This window comes from Zea mays, chromosome 2, assembly GCF_902167145.1.
Source record: "Zea mays cultivar B73 chromosome 2, Zm-B73-REFERENCE-NAM-5.0, whole genome shotgun sequence".
Lineage (NCBI taxonomy): Eukaryota > Viridiplantae > Streptophyta > Magnoliopsida > Poales > Poaceae > Zea > Zea mays.
The window spans coordinates 92,350,966-92,370,196 of NC_050097.1; the positions used below are offsets into that span (position 1 = coordinate 92,350,966).

Sequence of the window (19,231 nt, forward strand, 5' to 3'; positions counted from 1 at the left end):
AAGCCAGAACTCGCGAGGCTTGGCTAAAGAACAGTTGCAGCGACAAATTCGCTTGAAAGCTTACCTTAGCCTCAGAAGCTGTGGAAATCGTCACTGCATTGCAGCGAACCCCCGGCGGTGTCCTGCCGTCCGGGTCAACCAAGCGCCTCTCCCTTCCTTCTTCCGCACCCGCTCGCTAGCCGAAACAACGGGCTAAAACGAAGCAATGTCGAACAAACATTATAATATTGTAGAAATTATTTCTAAAGAATCAATAAAAATTGGATTGATGTTGGGAAGCAAAATGACGCCGCCAGCACAGTTCAAGTTTGCGAAGCGAACTGAGCAGAGAAGCATTTTCGAATTAGCACTTAATTTTGTCAAATGCCAACCACCAATGATACAATGTTGGGTTTTGTTCTAAAAGACAAACATAAGATTTTGAAGTGTGTGAATCAAACTATCTTTGAGCTGGAGAGTACTCACGGCCAAGCCAGTCAAGGAACAATTGAAAGAGTAAATTGAAGATAATGATGTATCCATGTAATGCTCTAACGCCAATCCAGTACCAGTTTGGGTCTACACAAATGTCCTGTGCCTTTAGGATTTGGAAACCGGGCGTGTCATTGTTTTTGTCCTACACAACAGTTCAAGCCTCGACAAAATCTTTAGCAATTCCCTCGGAAAATTAAACCCTCCTAGAAACACACCACAATTTGCACCAAACCAGGAATCCACATATTTTCAGCTTACAAAGTTAGAATATCAATCTGAGCCCATGTCAAGAAAAGGTGACAACTATAGGAATGCAGGAAACATCAAATTCACAAGGTGTTAGAATGAACGAAAGCATAGCTACTGCTCATATGCGCCAAGTAACAGGCCAATTCAGAATCCACACATTTTAAGTTTACAAAGTTATAATATCAATCTAAACCCATGTCAAGAAAAGGTGACAACTATGGGAATTTCCAGTTCAGGTTTTCTGGTGACACTAAGACCGACACTTTCTATCTTAGCTTTGTCTTCTTATGGGATCATGTCAAAGAGATCCTTTTTCAGAATCGATGAATATATTCTTTCTAAACTCTGAGCAATGTCTATGAATGGTCATGATGTGATTATTAGTCTGTCCAGGTCCACACAATGTTTTTTCCAGAGATCTGAAATATAAAGTGCACTGGTTAGAGAGCATGGACTACACTGCAGTATATCTCATTATTTGGTTAGCAAACCGTTAAGAAAAATCATGGTTTCATCTCATCTTGTAATGTCATATGGAGAATCCAACGCACAGTCCAAATTATTAACCTTCTATGTAAATGTTTCACGTATCGTAAATCATAATCAGGAAAGTTCTGCAATGCATGAAGTAAAAATGATAGCTACCTTCCATAACATAGCTTTCGAAAGGAGGCTTTATGGCAGTGACATTTGTATTTAGTCGTCATCAAGCTGAAAGACTAAATTTGCGCTAAAATCATGCCACAATGTCAAGGCAACGAATTAGTAAAATTACCACTCCTATATGCCAATATGTTATCTTGTAAAAATAATCGTGAAGAAAGTGAGGTCACCTGCTATGCTTTGCCCTTCCCTTCCCGTTTTTGTTGTGCAGCGTGCTGGGATCAGTGCTAGTGATAGGTGGCTTTTACCTTTTTCTGTGGGGAAAGCGGCAGGAGGCCCTACACTGTCCTCCACCTCCTCCAAAGGTTGCTGAAGACGTTGTTGAGATGGTGTGAAACGGAGTATATTAAAAAGTTCAAGCTAATACACCGTAATTGGAAAACCTTAGGATCATATAAAAAGTAGCATTGCCATCAGCCTTCTTTTTGCTCGAAAGACACAGTTAAAATGACCGAAGGAAAGAAGCAATGAAACAATGGCAGGAGCTTATCCCTGAGTGTGTATCTGCATATCGGACAAAGCGAAAACATCAATCTAAAGAATGTAAAACATGAAACATCTTAGGAGCTTATCCAAGAAATGTACCAGAGAAACGAAACCAGAGAAATGTACCAAAGAAGCTCTGTAAGATCCACATGGATGTTGCTGGTGCTGGTGGAGCTGTTGATTTCCTTACCGTTTGCAACAGCATGACAATAATTCGAAGATCAGATTACCAGAATCAGTGGTCACATATAAATCAGTCTAGTTCTTAGTGGAACTGGCCAGTGGAACTTTACATGCAAAATCAGTCTAGTTCTCAGTTCTGGCCCCTTGGTCCATGTCCACCATTTTGCTTTTTTGATGTTTTACCTGCAATAGACAATGTCAACTTCAGTGTCCGATTGGCTGAGCTGAGTTTTGACAGCTTCATCTACAAGTTTTCCCCACCAAACCATGTCAAAGCAAGCACATAGATAAAGCAATGAAAAGGTGAAAATGCCAGGCTAAAATATACTACATACAGTTCATCAAGGAGCAAGAGCACTCGAATTCAGTGGAACAAGTTAAAAGAACTACACTGCGTGGTCAACTTCTAATGTTATAATGTTCTACATAATTAAAACTATGCAATACAAATAGCGTCGACAAGGGTATCTGAGATTTGGTGTTCAAAAATAAAAGGAACCAGGAACTAACTATCCCTAACCAATCGGGTAATCTGCTAAGCTATTGCCATTGCGCCTACTCTTTACAAGGAAATCACAGATCTACCAAATTTGAGCAGACAAGGAAGAACTTGAGCTACCTTTCCACTGAAGTGAGGCTTCTTCTGCGGCTGTGAATGAACCTGCAGCACAAGGCGACGATGGTGGCCAACCCTAGCTCCGCGCTCTGGTACGGACTTCACAGCAGTGACCCCATCCGCACCCCTACGTCCTGGAGCACTGCCCTTGCACTCAGCCTTGCCTACACCAGAGAAGTCACTGTCGTCGCGCGCCTCGTTAGCTTTGCAAAGAACGTGGGAGGAATACCAAGTGCCTGGTACAGGGAACCGGCAACCACGGGAGGGCGGTCATCCTGCTCACCAGAGTTGGGTGAGGATAGGGGAGGGATCCAGGTCAAGGCCGAGCAAGTCCCCGTCCCCAGCAAGCTCATCTCGCAGGGCGTGGGATCTAGTCGTCGGTACGAGGAGCAGTCTCGACTCTCGAGGTCGAACTCGCCCATAGCCGTCTGCGACCCATGACTGCATCGACCACCTTCCATCGATGGAGTGAAGCGGGGCGTTGATGGAGGGTAGGGAATGATGAGCATGAGATCTGGGAGGGGGAGGACTGCGTTGATGGCGGTGAGTCACGGAGCGGAGATTGCGCAGCGGCTGACGGGATCTACGAGATGCGTTGATGGCTGTTGCGGCAGTGGATCACGGCAGCGACAAAAATGGGGCGGATGACGGGATCTGGGAGTGGATCATGGCAGGAGCGCGGAGGGCGCGCTGGCGATTGCAGGAGGATGGAAGGAGGGCGGAGGATGGAAGCTGCGGCTGCGGCGCTGCCGCGGATGCGGGCGTTTGCGGGGCGGCTGTGGGTTGCGGCGCGGATGCGGGATGCTGGCGGCAGAACGCGGCAAAACGTGCACCAAGGGTGTGTGGACGCCTACACTACTAACATAATTAGTAGTAGAGATTAATATAGAGAAGACAAGAGTGTTCATACGAAGAAACAGGGTGAAGTGGAGTAGCATACCTGTTGCGACCAAGCACGAGGAGTCATTTATAATTTTGCCATTATCATTTGTGGGCTTCACCAGTATGCTATCGAACCCATAAATCATAAACACAGATGGTTCTACTAATTATAGACACGAGATAACATAATAACAAATAACCAAAATTGAGTGTGACAAAATCACAAATTTCTCGAGCACGACGATCGCCTCATCCTCGCGCCCAAAAGATCAGCAGGGTAAAAAAAAGAGAAAAGAAAACAGGCGGCATTCTTGTTGGGCCTAGGCCCAACGCATGGAGGGTTGTGGCGCATGGAACACGGTGGAAACTGCCAACGCGCTAGGATCCGTAGCGGACGGCGATCTGTCTTCGACTGCTCTCTGCCATCGCTGTGGCGACCCCGACGGAGCCAAGCGACGGTTCATCTTCTTGCGGCGGCGGCGACCTCGAGCTGATTGCAGCGAGAAGGCGGGGACAAATCGATCTCCCCTAGCTGGCTACACCCGATGGAGCCGAGGGTTCCTTGCGTTGACGGCGGCGGCGACGGCCTCGAGCTGAGGGCCGCGAGAAGGCATCGACGGGAGGGCGGGCGAATCCACGTCCTCGATGCGCAAATCCTGGAGCCTCAGCGACAGAGATCGAATCCATTCAGGTACCCTTCACTCACGTTCTTCTATCCCTGTCTCCTTGTATTTTTTGTTCTTTATTTTTTCTTCTAGCGCATCGATAGATCCATGTCGATCTTCTGCTAGTTCATTCAGACCCGTTGAGGTTACTAACCTCCTCGTTTTGCCCTTGGGGGTAGAGATGCTTTCTTTGCTTCTTGCGTCCTGTACCTAGATGTGTGATACAGCTGGCTGTCACATATTTCAGGTTTGAATGCGAGACTGGATTTCGTAGGTGCTTTCATCATTTTACTAGATTTCTGCACATTCCAATTACTTGCTCAAAGAAATCTCGATAACTGAGCATCTGAAAGGAAATCTTGAATGGCTGCTGATGAGTGTTCATCAAGCTGCAGGTTACTTTGCTTCTACAGAGAGGGACATCCAGGGCTAATTACTCCTATCAACATATATACATGCATGTGATGCCATCTATTGCCCTCTTTAATTTTCCAAACTGAATACATTGGCTCAGGCCATTGAAAGTGGCTGCATTCTTCAATTCCTAGCTAGCCAGCAGATTTTTTTTCTTTTAAAAAGGCCGATCTAGCTCAGCTAATTTCTCTGTTTTGGGTTGATGACTGTTGTGTGCTGTGTCAAGTAGCTGGCAAACCATTTGTAATAACCCTCTCTAGCTAGAGTGAGACTGCTTATATATACTAGTTAGTCGCACGTGCATTGTATTTTTTATTTTCAAATTATTAGTATATATGTATTTACAACATATCCCATTCACATAACACAAACAGCCCTCAGCTGTAGTGGTGGAACCGCTTAGTTCTTTACCCTGCCCGGGTTCGAGCCCCCCGTCATGCCCATTTTTTGCAGCTGAGCATGCTGGGCGCACACACGGTTCTTGCTGGCGCGTGACGGGCGCGGACGACGCACGAATAAACTTGTGCTTAAAGGTGTAGTGATAGTGATGTTTGTATATAACTTGCTATCATTAGCCACATATATATCTTGTCTTTTTTAAAGAAGCAGTTGACAAAATGGTGATATCAAATATAATGTCTTGACAATCCAATTGGTCTCTAAAAAGTAAAAACTCGATTTGTTCCTCTCCGTCTGTGTAGCCTTAAGCCCGTAAACATGAAATTTAAAGATCAAATCAACATCCTCTTCAGATAAGACATGTCGTGCTTCTCGTCTCTTATTGTAGCTTGGCACAAGCAAGGCATTGAGCCTTAGTAACCAGGAACTGGGAACGTGGCCACGTTCCGGGAACGTGGGAACAATCTTGTTCCAGTAGTGTTAAAACCTAGTTTTAGTAGCGTACCATGTACCACGTTCCCGTTCCTCGATCCCATCGATCCGGGAACCTGGTTACTAAGCATTGAGCACCCTGCAATGCCTGGGATCTTTAGTACTGTTGGCTGATATTAGTTTTTCTAAAAACCTCTCCTGCATACCGTAACTAAACATATGTTGTTTAACAATGTGGTGTTTGGTTTGAAAAGTTAATCCGTTCTAGATAAGGTGGTGCATCATGAGTCCATTCTCCATTCCACAAATTTTGGTGAAATGAATTAATTTCTCATTATTATTACTAATCATTAGCCTATGAGGAATGAAATGTTGATGGATAAATTCATTCCATTCCACAAACCAAACAAAAAGGTGAGGAGTGAGAAGATGATGGACTACCTCATTCCTCAAACCAAACAAGGTACAAGTGTCTGGCATTTAGGAGCTCCTGAATAATACATGTTTTGAGCACAAGCGCCGTTTTTTATATCAGGATATTATGTGCTTTATTTCATTATACTGGATCTGTCCAAATTCAAATACATTAAAATGATGATACTACTCTGTATTGCGTCTCAACTATATATGTTAACCATCTCCATATCCTATAAGTGTAGTCCGTGCATAAATGCTTTGAGAAGAAGGATAACATGCATAAATCAATTTCAGAGCTCATCTTTTATGTAGAACAGTTACCAGTTAAATTAGTCCATCCAGTCACAAGAAGCAGTACTTCGGACAATGGACATAGACACTGAGCCGTGCAGTTTTAGAGAGCTTTTATGTGTGTATATGGTTTATGTTCAGAATAGATAGTCCTTACGTAAAGATCCTTGCTTTTAGAGTTTTTTAAGGATGACCTGAACAGAGAGACTACTTCTAGGCTATGAAACAAGATTTTATGCTTTATGGCACTAAAGAAGTGAATAAGCTTGGAACACAATCAAACACAAGTAAGTTTGCTTATTTGTTTACAATTTTTAACAATGCTGACACTCATATTTGTAACCCTGTGCTGCAGGTCGTTGGCTGCAAAAGATATGAAGATGCCTTTTATCCAAACAACAGTTTCTAAACGTAAAATAGAACAATAGCATTCTTATGCAGAACAATTTACAGACGGAAATGATTTGTACTATTTCTCAGGTGCAAACCAACCATTTCTCAGGTGCAAACCATTTCGATCTGTAAGTTGTTGTGCACAAGAATACTACTGTTTTATTTTATATTTTGGAAACTGCTGTTTGGATAAAAGGCATTCACTTGCATCTGCTAGCTACTGCTTGCTCTGCCATGCATGCTCCCATATGCTTTACTTTGCTGCGCAACACATATATCTATACTATACTTAAAGTACCAGTTTCAACGGTCGTCCCGCGTCATATTTTTACAAATAACCCCTCACAGTTATTTCAAATTAATCCGCTGCATGCCTATAGATGGCCAAACGGCGCCCGGCACGGGCCACAACTATGGCCCAGGCATGTCATGCCGGCCTGTTGACTGTGTCGGGCCAGCTCGTTAGCTCGTCGGTCCATTTAATTAAATCAGCGTAAAATGTTAAAAAATGATGCAAGAGATGTGGTTTGAACCCATGCCCTGATGAAAGAACATCATGCCAGTAGAACATCATGCTCAGATGTATTTAATATTGAATATAAATTGTATATATGTATATACATTTTTTTGTAAAATAAAAAAATCGTGTCGGGCCGGGCCAGCACTACGGGCCGAGGCTACAGCCCAAGCACGGTACAACGTTCTTGGCTCTTGCAAGCATTAGGTTGTTTCTGAGATCACATTGACGCAATGGACTACATGATGTTTGAGGTTGCTGAATTGGATGGAGCAACAATGATTTGTCACACTAACAGTAAAATGAAAGGTTATTTGTTAATTTTAAACGTTAGTAATTGCTACGAAGTAGCATAATTTATATGGAGCGCATTCAGTTTTTATTGATGCCTGACTTTAGCAATCACTCAATATTTTGATCTATTTTTTTATAAGTTTGACTTTATGTGACTTATTTTAGAAACTTGAACTCACAAACTTTCTCTTATTTGGTCTATGTATGGTGGAATTATGTTATTTTATAATCTCTGTTCGTTCAGTCAGTCGTTGCGAACTCTCTTCTAATTGCTCACTTTATTGGTCGTGTTGTACCAAAATATATTGCATGGAGTAAACAATAACATCAGTTAGCCTAATAAAAAAAATATTATACAGAGAGCGGAGACAATCAATAAAAAATCTTGAATTTTTTTTGATGGATAGTTTACATGGGTATTGTTGTAAGCCGTTGCAACGCACGGGCAACCGACTAGTTGTGCTTGTATATCCCGGTATACAACATGATGCATGCATTAATTAATAAGTATGTTTTGTGATGGTAGGCAAGTAACTGCTGTGACCTATCATAATTCTGGAAAAAGTTATACTATGTTACCATCACAGTTATAAAAAACGTTGTTCATCTTTTGCAGCTACAAACCTGCAGCAAAAAGTTATAAATATGAATGTAGCATTGTTAAAAATCACAAAAAAGCAACTTGTGTTTGATTGTGTTTCAACTTCAAAGCTTTTTTCACTTCTTTAGTTAGCCATAAAGCACACGTCTTGTTTCATAGCTTAGAAATATCTTTCTGTTCAGTGCATCCTTAAAAACCTTGGAAGCAAGGACCTTTACATAAGAACTTCCTATTCTGAACCTAAACCTTATATACACACAAAAGCTTTCTAAAACTGACAACTCAATGTCTATGTCCATTGTCTGAAGCAATGTTATCAAGTTGTCCGACTACTTGTGATTAATGATGACTACTTTCCCTAATCGGTAGTCCGAACTTGACTAGGGGGTACGACTCGATTTAGGTGACTAGTTTTTTGGTTGTCTGATTAGTTGTCGACTAATCATGGTTAGTCAGGTGCTTGATGACCAGACACTGAATTGAATTACTAGGAAACTGAGACATGGGCTGTATCTGGAATAGCTAGGGTATAGAACAACACATGTGTGGCCTCCTAGCTGCCTTTGCTAGAGTCAGGGCTATTTCTAGTGCTTAATGCTGTGAAAGTTGGAGTTAAGAATATGATTTTTTCTGGTTGTTTCCTATGTCTTTTTGTGCCTGTTATGGTATTGTACTGTGATCCACTTCGGACCTTTCTCTCTTTCAATATAATGATGCGCAGTTCTCCTGCGCGTTCGAGAAAAAACACATGTGTGTCTATATATATTCTGCATTTTTCACTCCTGGAGTAGATACTCCCATCTTCAATAAACCATATTGCATATGTGTGCATACTCTAAATCTTACTACATTATTTTTCCCCAAAAGAGCTCATATTTTACTATGTTATTATAATACATTATATTAGTATATAAAATAAATATGACCATATACTCTGTATACTTGCATACATGACATACATACTACCATGTCCTAGTATGATCGTATACTCTGTTTACATACACTTAGTCAGGCCGTACACCATAAATCTAGAGATACATACTGTAACTACTCCTTGGGATTAGAAAATAATTTTTTACCCCCCCACACACTAGTATATTATATGTTCTAGACTGGAGTACAAATCAAGCATGAAGACTACTACAGATTGGTCAGTTGGTTGAAGAACATAAGCCACAGCGGCCCAAACTATTCCAGATACAACCCATGAAACTATTCGTCTTAATCGAGTTGTAGCCCCTAGTCAAGTTCGGACTACTAGCTACGAGTAGTCGGATGACTTGATAGCACTGTCTCTCTTAACGAAATGATGCACAATTCTCTTGCACTTTTGAGAAAAAATAGTTAATTAATATGAGTAGCTGTGCGAAAGGGCCTCTAGCGTAATGGTTAAGGCTTTCGAGTAGCACCTCCAGCTCCCGGGTTTAATCCCCCTCGGGAGCGAATTTCGGGCTTGGTTAAAAAATTCCCTCGCTGTGTCCCACCCGCTCTCGGGGATCGATATCCTGCGCGCCGTCCTCCGGCTGGGCCGTTGCAGAGTGGGCAGTTGATCGACCCGTTAGTGATGTGGGCTAGGGTTCAGGGGTCTTCTTGGTCGGGACCATGTTTCAGTCTCTTCTTAATATAATACCGGGAGGGCGGTCTTTCCCTCCCCGGCCGAGTTAACATGAATAACTGTATTGTTTTAAATATGTCCATTTGTTAAAATTAATTAACTGCTGCCTTTTTCTGGCTTGATCAGGAACATCTTTCATCTATTAACTCAACGAGAGGTCTTACCTCGAACGAAACACCATGCTAAAAGGATATGGAATAACTCTCCAAAATATGATCCTCATTTAATTGAGTTAAGGTTTTCAGATGCAGATGCTAAACTTGGTATTTTATCTTGGTAAGGATTTTTTTGTCTCAATGATATTCAAGAACAGTCCACAACATATTCACTACTGAGTCGCATGTGAGTCTGTTCGCATCTTTATTTTTATTGGCTGATTCGTTTAAACCTCACTGTGTACAGGGCAGAATCACTGTCCCTGCATCGCTGGTCTGCCAAGTATTGCCCTCTTTTGCCACCTCCTAGGTCAACTATTGCAGCTGCTTTCAGTCCAGATGGAAAATCACTTGCGTCCACACAGTAAGTTTATTGATTCACTGTATAACAAACTGAAATGAAAGACACGCCAACTAACTCAATCTGTTTTCTCAGTGGTGACCATACTGTGAAAATAATGGACTGCCATACAGGGAAATGTGTGAAGGTTTTGAGTGGACATCGACGCACTCCTTGGGTGGTATGTCTATCATACCAGCATATATTTTTTTCTTGTGTATTTAGATTAGCACCCTGTGCTTCGAGCTCTTGCAAAGAAAGGAAACTAGTTATAGTGTGATTGTCGATTTTTCAGTAATGATCTGGCTAGAACATTAGTTTTATAATTTCGTTTTTCATATTATATATTTTTTTACTTGGTGACAATCTGGCTAGTTGACAGCATTTTTTTATCAAAATGATATTTTTGATCTTTCTTTGCATCCCAATATTACCTCAGAAGTCAGAAATGTAAGCTGCTAACCTATTGCAGGTCAGGTACCATCCTTTACATTCTGACATTCTGGCTAGTGGAAGTTTGGATCATGAGGTTCGTCTGTGGGATGCTAATACTTCAGACTGTATTGGATCACAAGACTTCCGTAATTTCTCTCAGAGGACTCCTTGCATCCTATTCATAACCAATTCTGAGAAATAAGTAACTTATATTATATTTGATGTTCCTCTGGTAGATCGGCCAATTGCGTCCATTGCATTTCATGGAAGAGGAGAGATTCTGGCAGTTGCATCAGGTCACAAAGTGAGACTTGCTGTGTTGAACTCGAAAAGCAAGAAGAAAAACAAAGTTTTTCTCTACTGTTTAATAGAGCCCGTTAACATAACATATACTAATGCCCAAATCATTTTATACGTTTCTTTGTCAGTTGTACATATGGAACTACAATAAGAGAGATGATGCTTCTGTCCCAACCATCATACTAAGGACCCGCCGTTCGTTGAGAGCTGTGCATTTTCACCCGCATGGCGCTCCATATCTTCTAACAGCAGAGGTAGAAATATAGAATAACCTGAGGTCTGCGCTTATGTTTTCCCTTCAAATTTCATGTTTGCTGTATGAATTTACGCATAACTTCAATTTCAGGTTAATAATATAGAGTCTGCAGACTCACCGCTGACTCTGGCAAGATCATCTGGATATTCAAACTACCCTTCGGCCCTGCTGGTGTCAAACACTAATTCTAGATTCTGTCCACTTCCTGAGTCCAATGTGACGTCACCGTGCTTACTGTGGCCTGCGTACCTCAGAGATGATGGGATTTTACATGTGCTTGGCAATGCCAGTAGTTCAACCATTGTGCAGCAGAGATCATCATTAGTTCAACCTTCCACATCAGATACTGCAAATCTACAGCTTGAACAGTTTGCTACCCCTATGGATGTATGTCCTGGAGAGCCAACTTCATTTAATAACATATCAGATGCAGTAACTGTGCCTACTTCAAATGCAATTGAAATGCATGGTGCTGGCGGCCAGTCTAACCCAAGACTGCAGGGCAGCAGCTCTATTAGTAATCTTGAGAGGTTCAGTGCTAGAGATGCTTTGCAAGTGTCTTCCCTGAGCAGCATTGAGCCAATCCCATCAACAGCTGGGTCTTCGGGATCCAATTCACGCCGTGCTATGCCACTGAATATGCTCCTCACTGGTGGATTAGATGTTCAAATGTTCCAAAGAAATGTAGGAAGTGGACAACAGGATCATTTTCTCTTCGGCGACTCAAGTAACTGGGAAGTGCCATTTGTGCAGGGTTTTTTGATGACCCAAAACCATACAGGTTTGCACCCTGCACTTGTGAACAATAATGTCCTTGAAGACCTATCTGGTGCTGGTACTGCAGGGATTAACAACTCAACTAGGGAATCATCACACATGCATAACTTTGGACGTCCAGGTGCTTCATCATCGATTCCCCTTACTTCTGGCAGTTCTAGGAGACCAAATCGACACTATGCCTCACGCTCTGTGCCTGGGGTTGGGAGTTTGCTCCTAGTAGGTCCTCAAATTGACGAAGCTGAAGCTCATGCTGCTTCACTAGGTGCTGGTTCAGAAATCACTGCGTCGATGCTTGCTCCTGGTACTGAATTGCCTTGTACAGTGAAGCTCAGAATATGGCGGCATGATATCAATGAACCATGTGTTCCTTTAGCACCTGAGGCATGCCGTCTGACGATTTCTCATGCCGTTCTTTGCAGGTGCTTCACTGTGAATTTCATTTCTTGATTTTATTTTGGTAAAATAAAAAAACTGTTATTTCAATTACTAATTTTAGTTTACTGTTTGCTAATATTGCAATTTAACTATTTGTAATAAGCACAAGCTCCAGGCCTGTTTGCACTGTAAAATAATTGTGAATAAACTGCTTTGTAGCGCATATGTTTTGTCATATGTGAATTGTACCTGTACTTGTACTTTTGTTGCATCTTATGCTTGAGCAGGGAATTGTGATTTCATTACTTACTATGAACTTACCAATTTTGCAGTGAAATGGGTGCCCATTTTTCCCCATGTGGACGATTTCTTGTAGCCTGCGTTGCATGTTTGTTGCCTCAAACAGAAGGTGGCCGTGGTAGCCAATTGCCTGTGCCTTATGAAGAGGCTGGATCATCACCAACTCGTCATCCACTTCCCTCTCACCGAGTTATTTATGAGCTTCGGGTTTATTCGCTTGAGGAGGAGACGTACATTTTCTCTTGATTGCCTTTTTACTATTTTTATATACTAGGTTAATGTTTGTGAATGGCTCACATATCTCAAAACTGGTTATACCTTTGCAGATTTGGGGATATTCTTGCTTCTAGAGCAATAAGGGCAGCACATTGCTTAACTTCCATTCAGGTTTTCTTCAGTTATTTGTATTTCTTTACATTTTTATATGTCGATAGCAACCGTTTATCATGTTTTGTAACCTGTCACTTGCTTGGGACTCACTCTGTAACAGTTCTTTTTGTTGCAAAAAGCCAAAAACCACTTAGGACCTTAGTCTGATCAAAGATAATTCTTACATTTCTGCAGTTCTCATCGTTGAACCTCTCTTTTCATGCAGTTCTCACCTACATCCGAACACATACTTTTGGCATATGGTCGTCGTCATAGCTCGCTGCTTAGGAGCATAGTCGTGGAGGGAGAAAATGGGATTCCTGTATATACTATTTTGGAGGTAGATATGACAATCATATCCAATTTCTAAATCACAGTTTGATTGGTAACTGATGTCATATTAATTATTGTATGGGGATATTGACAGTGCTGGTTCTGCAGTTGCATGATACTTTTTGATACATGGGATTCAAAATGATTTGCTTATTATCCTCCACAACTACTCATATTGCTCATACTTTGTGTACAATGTAAGCCAAACTATCAATCTTTTTTTTTAATTTATTACTTTAGGTATATAGAGTTTCAGATATGGAGCTTGTGAGAGTGCTTCCTAGTGCCGAAGATGAAGTCAATGTTGCATGCTTTCATCCTTTACCAGGAGGTGGCCTTGTTTATGGGACTAAGGTGGGTAGCAAATTATTCAATAAACAAAAAGGTATGGTGGATTGCTAATGCTTAAATTGTGGTGAATTATATAGGAAGGGAAGCTCAGGATCCTTCAACACAATGGCGCAAACATGATAAACATGGGGTCGGGTTGCTTCATTGAGGAAAATATGGTTGAGGTAGTGAGTTTTTTCCTTGTTTAGTCATTGCCATTTACTTAGAAGGGCACGTCTGGTGTAGTGGTGAGAGATATCTTACCGAATCACCAGGTTGCGGCTTCAAAGCCTCTCCACATTTGTAGGGAAAAGGTTTGTCTTGATTTATTTTTCCCTAGGTCCCACTCATGTGGGAGTCTTTGGCTCTGGGTCTGCCCTTTAGTCATTGTCATTACTTAACTTGCTTTCTTGCTACGTCGAGACATTTCCATGTTTGCCAAGCTGATGTTTGAGACACTTAAGTTGAGTGGGGACTTAAACGTATCTTCCATCTACAACCCTTGTAGGGCTGCAGCCTCGCCCCTTTCCATCCGTAGTCTTACCCCCATGTCCATTTATGTTTTCCTCTTTGAATTTGAATTTATCCATGTGCCAGTTGTCAACATAAAACTACTAATATCTCTAATATATATTTCAACAAAGGAATAACTAAAATCATATAGGGATACTTTTATTAAATCATTATTAAAACATATTTGTTTTAGGAGATGTAATTTCAAGTATAAGAAAATTATTATTGAAAGATATTTTAATTCAAATCCATTGGAGAACTTTTCCTAGATTCCAAAATAAGATTTTGGGTGTTACAACACCTCCGCATCCTCCCCATGGTCCGCGCTCCCCCCCTTTGTTGGGCCGCCGCCGCGGCTACCCTCCCCCTAGCGTCGCCTTTGCTCTTCCCAGTGGCACTGGCGCGCCCGCTCGGTCTGCTGCCTTCCCCACCTTCGGCGACAACGACATGTCAGCTACCCTCCCCCTAGCGTCGCCTTTGCTCTTCTCGGTGGCATTGGCGCGCCCGCTCGGTCTGCTGCCTTCCCCACCTTCGGCGACAACGACATGTCTGCTTGGTCGACCCTTGTCTCCCACCTCGGTGAGTGCGCTCTCCCCTTCCCCAGCCCGCAGGAGCCTGGTGGCCTTCCCTCTCCTGCTGCCACGCCGGCCCTACTCTCCATGCCTGCGCTGACCGCAACGCCGATTCTCTACCACCGTGATCGGCGCCGCTGCTCTGCCCCCTGCTCCGGCGCGCGCTCGCCGCCCCTTTCCTTTGATCAGGCCCATGCACCCTCCTGCTCTTGTCTACGCCGCCATTCGTGGCCCTCTCCTTCCTCGACGTGTCCGCTTCCCCCGCATGCGACTTCTTCTTTAGTGCTTTCCCTGGTGGCATGACCCTCCTGGTAGGTGTGACTTCCCTCCACGGTGGGCCCCACCTCTCCAACCATGGCGCCGACGTTCCTACCGACAACGCGGTCGACCTCCCTGATTGCCCCACTGCTTCATCCGCCGATGCAACGAGTATTCATGGCGACCCCTCCCTGCCCCAACAGCCCACTAGCTCTCCTCCCGCGCTCGTCGCGGTCCTCTCTGCTATGGGCTGCAACACTCCTCTCCACTGCATGCCGTCCCTCGTCCATGCACCCGCAACACCCTCTTGCCTCCCTACAACTCCCTACCACCACCCACACCTCTGCCTACCCTGCACTCGTCAGCATCAACACCACCATCTCCTTACTTGACAGGCCCACCCTTTGCCTCCATGTGCACCGTACCAGCTGCTCTGCCCTTCTTTGCTTTTGTTCCACATGAGCCTGGTTCAGATGTGCCCTCCTCTTTCCCTGCACTCGCTCCCTCGACTCCCGTCCTTTGCTACGCCGCGGTCCACATGCCTCCCTACTATGTGCGTGTCTCCCTTCACGATGGCCAGCTTCTCTGGGGCATGTTTGTAGCCTTTGATCGGGTCATGAACCCGATTCTCCGTGCTTGTGTCGAGCTCTACCACTCTCTAAGTTTTTTCCACCCTCTGGAGGGCCGCCACTCTCGGACCGTTTGTGTTCTGTAGTGCCAAGATTGTCTCCATGTCGATCGAGGCCTTGTCGTCTCTACCACCCATGATTGCTGTCAGCATGCTCGCCACTCCTGACCCTACCACCCGTCCCGGTGGCTTTGTGGGGTGCCTCCCCTGGCTCACCGTACCCCATGTCTTCGCAGCCCCTACTACTCAAATCGACTGGGTTGCCGACTCTGGCGCCTCGTACCACCCACTCTTGACCCCAGTATTATCTCATTACCCCAAGCCTCACCTTCCCTTCATCATTGTCGGTAATGGGTTGACTCTGCCTGCCACCTTATAAATGGAGGTCGATCTCGACATGCTTCATGAATTGATGCTGGATGAGGTTGACGGAGAGGTAGACGGTGCTGACGTTGTCGCAGTAGACTAGGGTACTTCCATGTCAGGGGGGTGGTGAAGCTCCTAGAGAAACTGGCATAGCTAGCTCGTCTCGGCCACCCTATAGCAACAACCCAATACTTGGCCTCCGCACTGTAGTGGAGTGGGAGAACACAGGCTGAGACTTCGAGGACCAAAATATGAAGTTGGCCCCAAGAAAAGCATTGTCAGAGGTAGACCGACAGTTGTTCTGGCATCTGGCCCTGTTGGCGTCGGTGTAGACAATTAGCTCATGGGTGGAGTGCATTGATATGTTTCTGCTACAAATGTAATATGGAAGTATTGATATGTTTCTACAAATGTAATATGGAAGTATTGATATGTTTCTTATGTCCTTTGTTTTCAGATCCAGAGGTATGCATTGGAATGCTGAATAAGCTTGACCACATCATGTGAATTTTAGGCTTACTTCCATGGTAATTACTGAATCCTATTTTTTGTATCACTATTATCTTTTATGCTGTCATGGATGCATTGTTGGCCTCAAACATTGTCTTGTTGGATTTTTCATTGTTGGCAAGAAGCTCAATGATTTATACAGATTAAACTTATGGGAAGTAGTGGACTTGGTTGTTGATCTGAAAGCATGATTGTTTGCCATTACAGAAAGACTTCTCTGCAGGCTTCATCTGTGTGATCCGTCCAAGGGAAAACATTAGATCCATCTCCAACTACATTAGAACAGATAATTCTCAATGGGCTCTTTCAAGTGCCTTGGGGACTGGTATGGGACTCTTTGCACTTTAGGATTAACTAATATTCCTGGTATGGATATAATATCTTTTCTCTGCTGCTAGCTACAAGGGACCTGAGTATCTTAAGTCGATTTTGTACACAGTAGGATAATCAAGTAATTAATGCTGTAGGAAACATTGGTATCCAGTTTACTGATTGGAATCGTGTCCTTACAAGCATCATTAGCTCTTACAACTTGCTGAAGCAAGCTGCCCTACAAATTTTTTCCGCTGGATCAGGAGCCTTGAATATTTGTCCAGTTTTGCAGGTGGGCTTGGATGTCCAATAAGCTAGCTCGATTTTGACAGTAGGTTGCTTTATGTTTTTAACCCTTTGGAGCGCCTTTGCAACCTTTGATCATCCTTATCTGCCTTTACGTTTTTTGTGTGGCAACCGTGCTATTTATGGTTAAGTCTGTCTAGGTTAATCATGTTTTGTAAAAAATGGATATGGTTCTAGTGGAAAATTGTTTTTCTAACCTTGGAAAAATTATTCTAGTCCCGTTCATACTATTTTCTGCATTTAGGTGTTTGGTTTCTTAGTCACCCTCCTTTCTATTTGGGAGGCCTCCTTGAGACATATTGTTTGGCTTTTTAGGGACAAAGTGACTAAGTTTAGGAGGTAGGAACCAACACCCTCTTAGTGCATGTTGTATGGACACTAAAGTTACTTTTGAACTACATATGTTACGTGTAAACACGATCCAGTAAAAGAATGTTTTTATCATAGCCTCTAGAATATATATTTCTTTGGCAGTAGAATGATTCTAATGCCTTGCTATTTACAACTTGATTTAGGTCTTTGCAGGGGCGGCAGGAGATGTAAATCTACATGGCCACCGTCGTGGCTGCCATCACGATGCTGTAATTATACCTTTTGTACATGTATTCCAATCAGCTTAACTCGATTGCTGTTGTATTTCAGAACGTTGACGGTGCTAATACTTCTGAAGTCTTTTTGTTGTATACTTCACCTATCCTAACAAGCGGTCGATGATGCAAGAAATTACAAAGGCGAATGGGATTCTCTGGGTTTGATTTTACACGTGATAATCATGTATTTTTTTCCTGTTCTCGTCTGGGTTGATTAATCATTAAACGTTTGGAGTTTCTATATCTGTATGAAATAGCATCTGTTGCAACATAAGAATATGGTTGACACTAGACGTCTACAAGGGCTGGTCTAGAATGCCGTGCTATTGTCATTATTTTTTAAGTTTACCAAGAGCTATCTGAACGCGTTCCATTTGGATTGAGGTGTATTGAAGTGGATGGATGAGGATTTTGATTAGTAGTGGATTTATTCCCTCTTAATCCTTGTAGATTTAGGAGAAAACGAACATGGCCTAAATTATTTTTTTCATTTCTTCCCTGGTGGAATATTATTAGACGCCAGTTACATTTAATGCTCGGTCGACAAAGTTGTCATGAAAATCATGGAATCATTTGGTTTCTTTGGGATTTTTATTTTTAACCCTCAAAAAAATAAAAAAATAACTAAGGGAGCGTTCTACTCGGTGATAATCACTTCCACGCAGCCAAACAATAAAAATTTAAATTGCTTTATGGTTGGAGTCGAATAAATCTAGTTTTCGTTCTATACTAGAGTGAAGTAAAAAAATCTACTCCCCACCCCTTCCAATCTGGTTTTCACTCCAACGTTTTAGTAATTATTTCAGACTGTTTGTTAAATGGTTTTTGTTAGATAGATTCATTTCTATTAAAGAATCACTAAGAATTATTCTATTGTAAAATCAATTTTTGGAGTTAGAGAATCATGGAGCATAACTCTACCAAACATGCCTTTTTTTCAAAACTATTTGGTCGCGTTAATTTTTGTGTAGCTAAATCAAACTACTTTGCCCACCCGCCACTTGGCTTGTCAATTGGTAGACTAGCCATGTGTTGACCTATCATGGCACTTATTGTCACATCGTCGAATGTTGTGCCATCCTACCTAGCAGGTCATAAAGGAATATAGCCATGTGTGATGACATCTCTTAGTACTCTTGCCATGTGTTCTGTTGCTCTGACCTTGTCATGTTGTTGCATGCCCGTTTGCCTCCTTAGTCCTTCCTCACTCCCTTTGGCCTCTATATCACTCCTTTGCTCCATCCCAAGACACTAAATAAACAGTGTCTTTGTAGGCCCTAAAAAGATATTCTATCATTACGTCTGCTCCGTTTCATTGTTAATGAGACCACTAACACACTCCCTTGTAGGCAAAATATTTCCTCTCTAATTGTTATTTTAGTGTTTATTCTTAAGTTAATGGTTGGTTAGTGAGTTAGAGTTTGTAGGTACATTCGGGTTATTGATTTAGCTAGATTAATTAGTGATTTAGATTATATTAGTATCACTAGTTAGATTACTTATATTTTAGTTAGATTAGATTAGTGTTGTTAACTAGACTAGTTAGTATATATAGAACAAATACATTTAGAAACTAGTTTTGTTGGTTAGTTAGTTAGATTAGTAAATTAAG

General features: G+C 42.5%; 1 protein-coding gene across 28 annotated transcripts; it reads left to right on the forward strand.

Moving 5' to 3' along the window:
* The first annotated feature begins 3,855 nt into the window (after window positions 1-3,855).
* Window positions 3,856-18,037, forward strand: LOC103646691 (uncharacterized). Of its 28 annotated transcripts, none has more exons than XR_004856280.1 (20): window positions 3,868-4,244; window positions 6,527-6,582; window positions 6,652-6,673; window positions 9,718-9,867; window positions 9,994-10,110; window positions 10,183-10,267; window positions 10,559-10,667; window positions 10,758-10,825; window positions 10,950-11,075; window positions 11,168-11,858; window positions 11,976-12,276; window positions 12,565-12,762; window positions 12,859-12,919; window positions 13,128-13,241; window positions 13,329-13,588; window positions 13,663-13,749; window positions 16,359-16,428; window positions 16,619-16,736; window positions 16,879-17,015; window positions 17,545-18,037. XR_004856280.1 is itself a non-coding variant. In XM_035965319.1 (18 exons), the coding sequence occupies exons 1-17, from the start codon at window positions 4,099-4,101 to the stop codon at window positions 16,383-16,385; spliced, it is 2,472 nt and encodes an 823-aa protein (XP_035821212.1). In that variant the 5' UTR covers window positions 3,868-4,098; the 3' UTR covers window positions 16,386-16,428; window positions 17,545-18,037. The 28 variants fall into 28 exon arrangements, 4 of the variants coding, with proteins under 4 accessions (XP_035821213.1, XP_035821211.1, XP_035821212.1 ...); XR_004856269.1 differs by having other exon boundaries at window positions 13,475-13,588; XR_004856273.1 differs by having other exon boundaries at window positions 11,168-12,276.
* Window positions 18,038-19,231: the final 1,194 nt, after the last annotated feature.

Coding starts and splice junctions, on each gene's coding strand:
- LOC103646691 (XM_020548360.2), top strand. CDS start 4,099: ATGGAGCCGAGGGTTCCTTGCGTTGACGGCGGCGGCGACGGCCTCGAG. Junction 6,674..9,717: donor GCAAACCAACCATTTCTCAG/GTGCAAACCATT, acceptor TGGCTTGATCAG/GAACATCTTTCATCTATTAA. Junction 11,076..11,167: donor CATATCTTCTAACAGCAGAG/GTAGAAATATAG, acceptor CTTCAATTTCAG/GTTAATAATATAGAGTCTGC.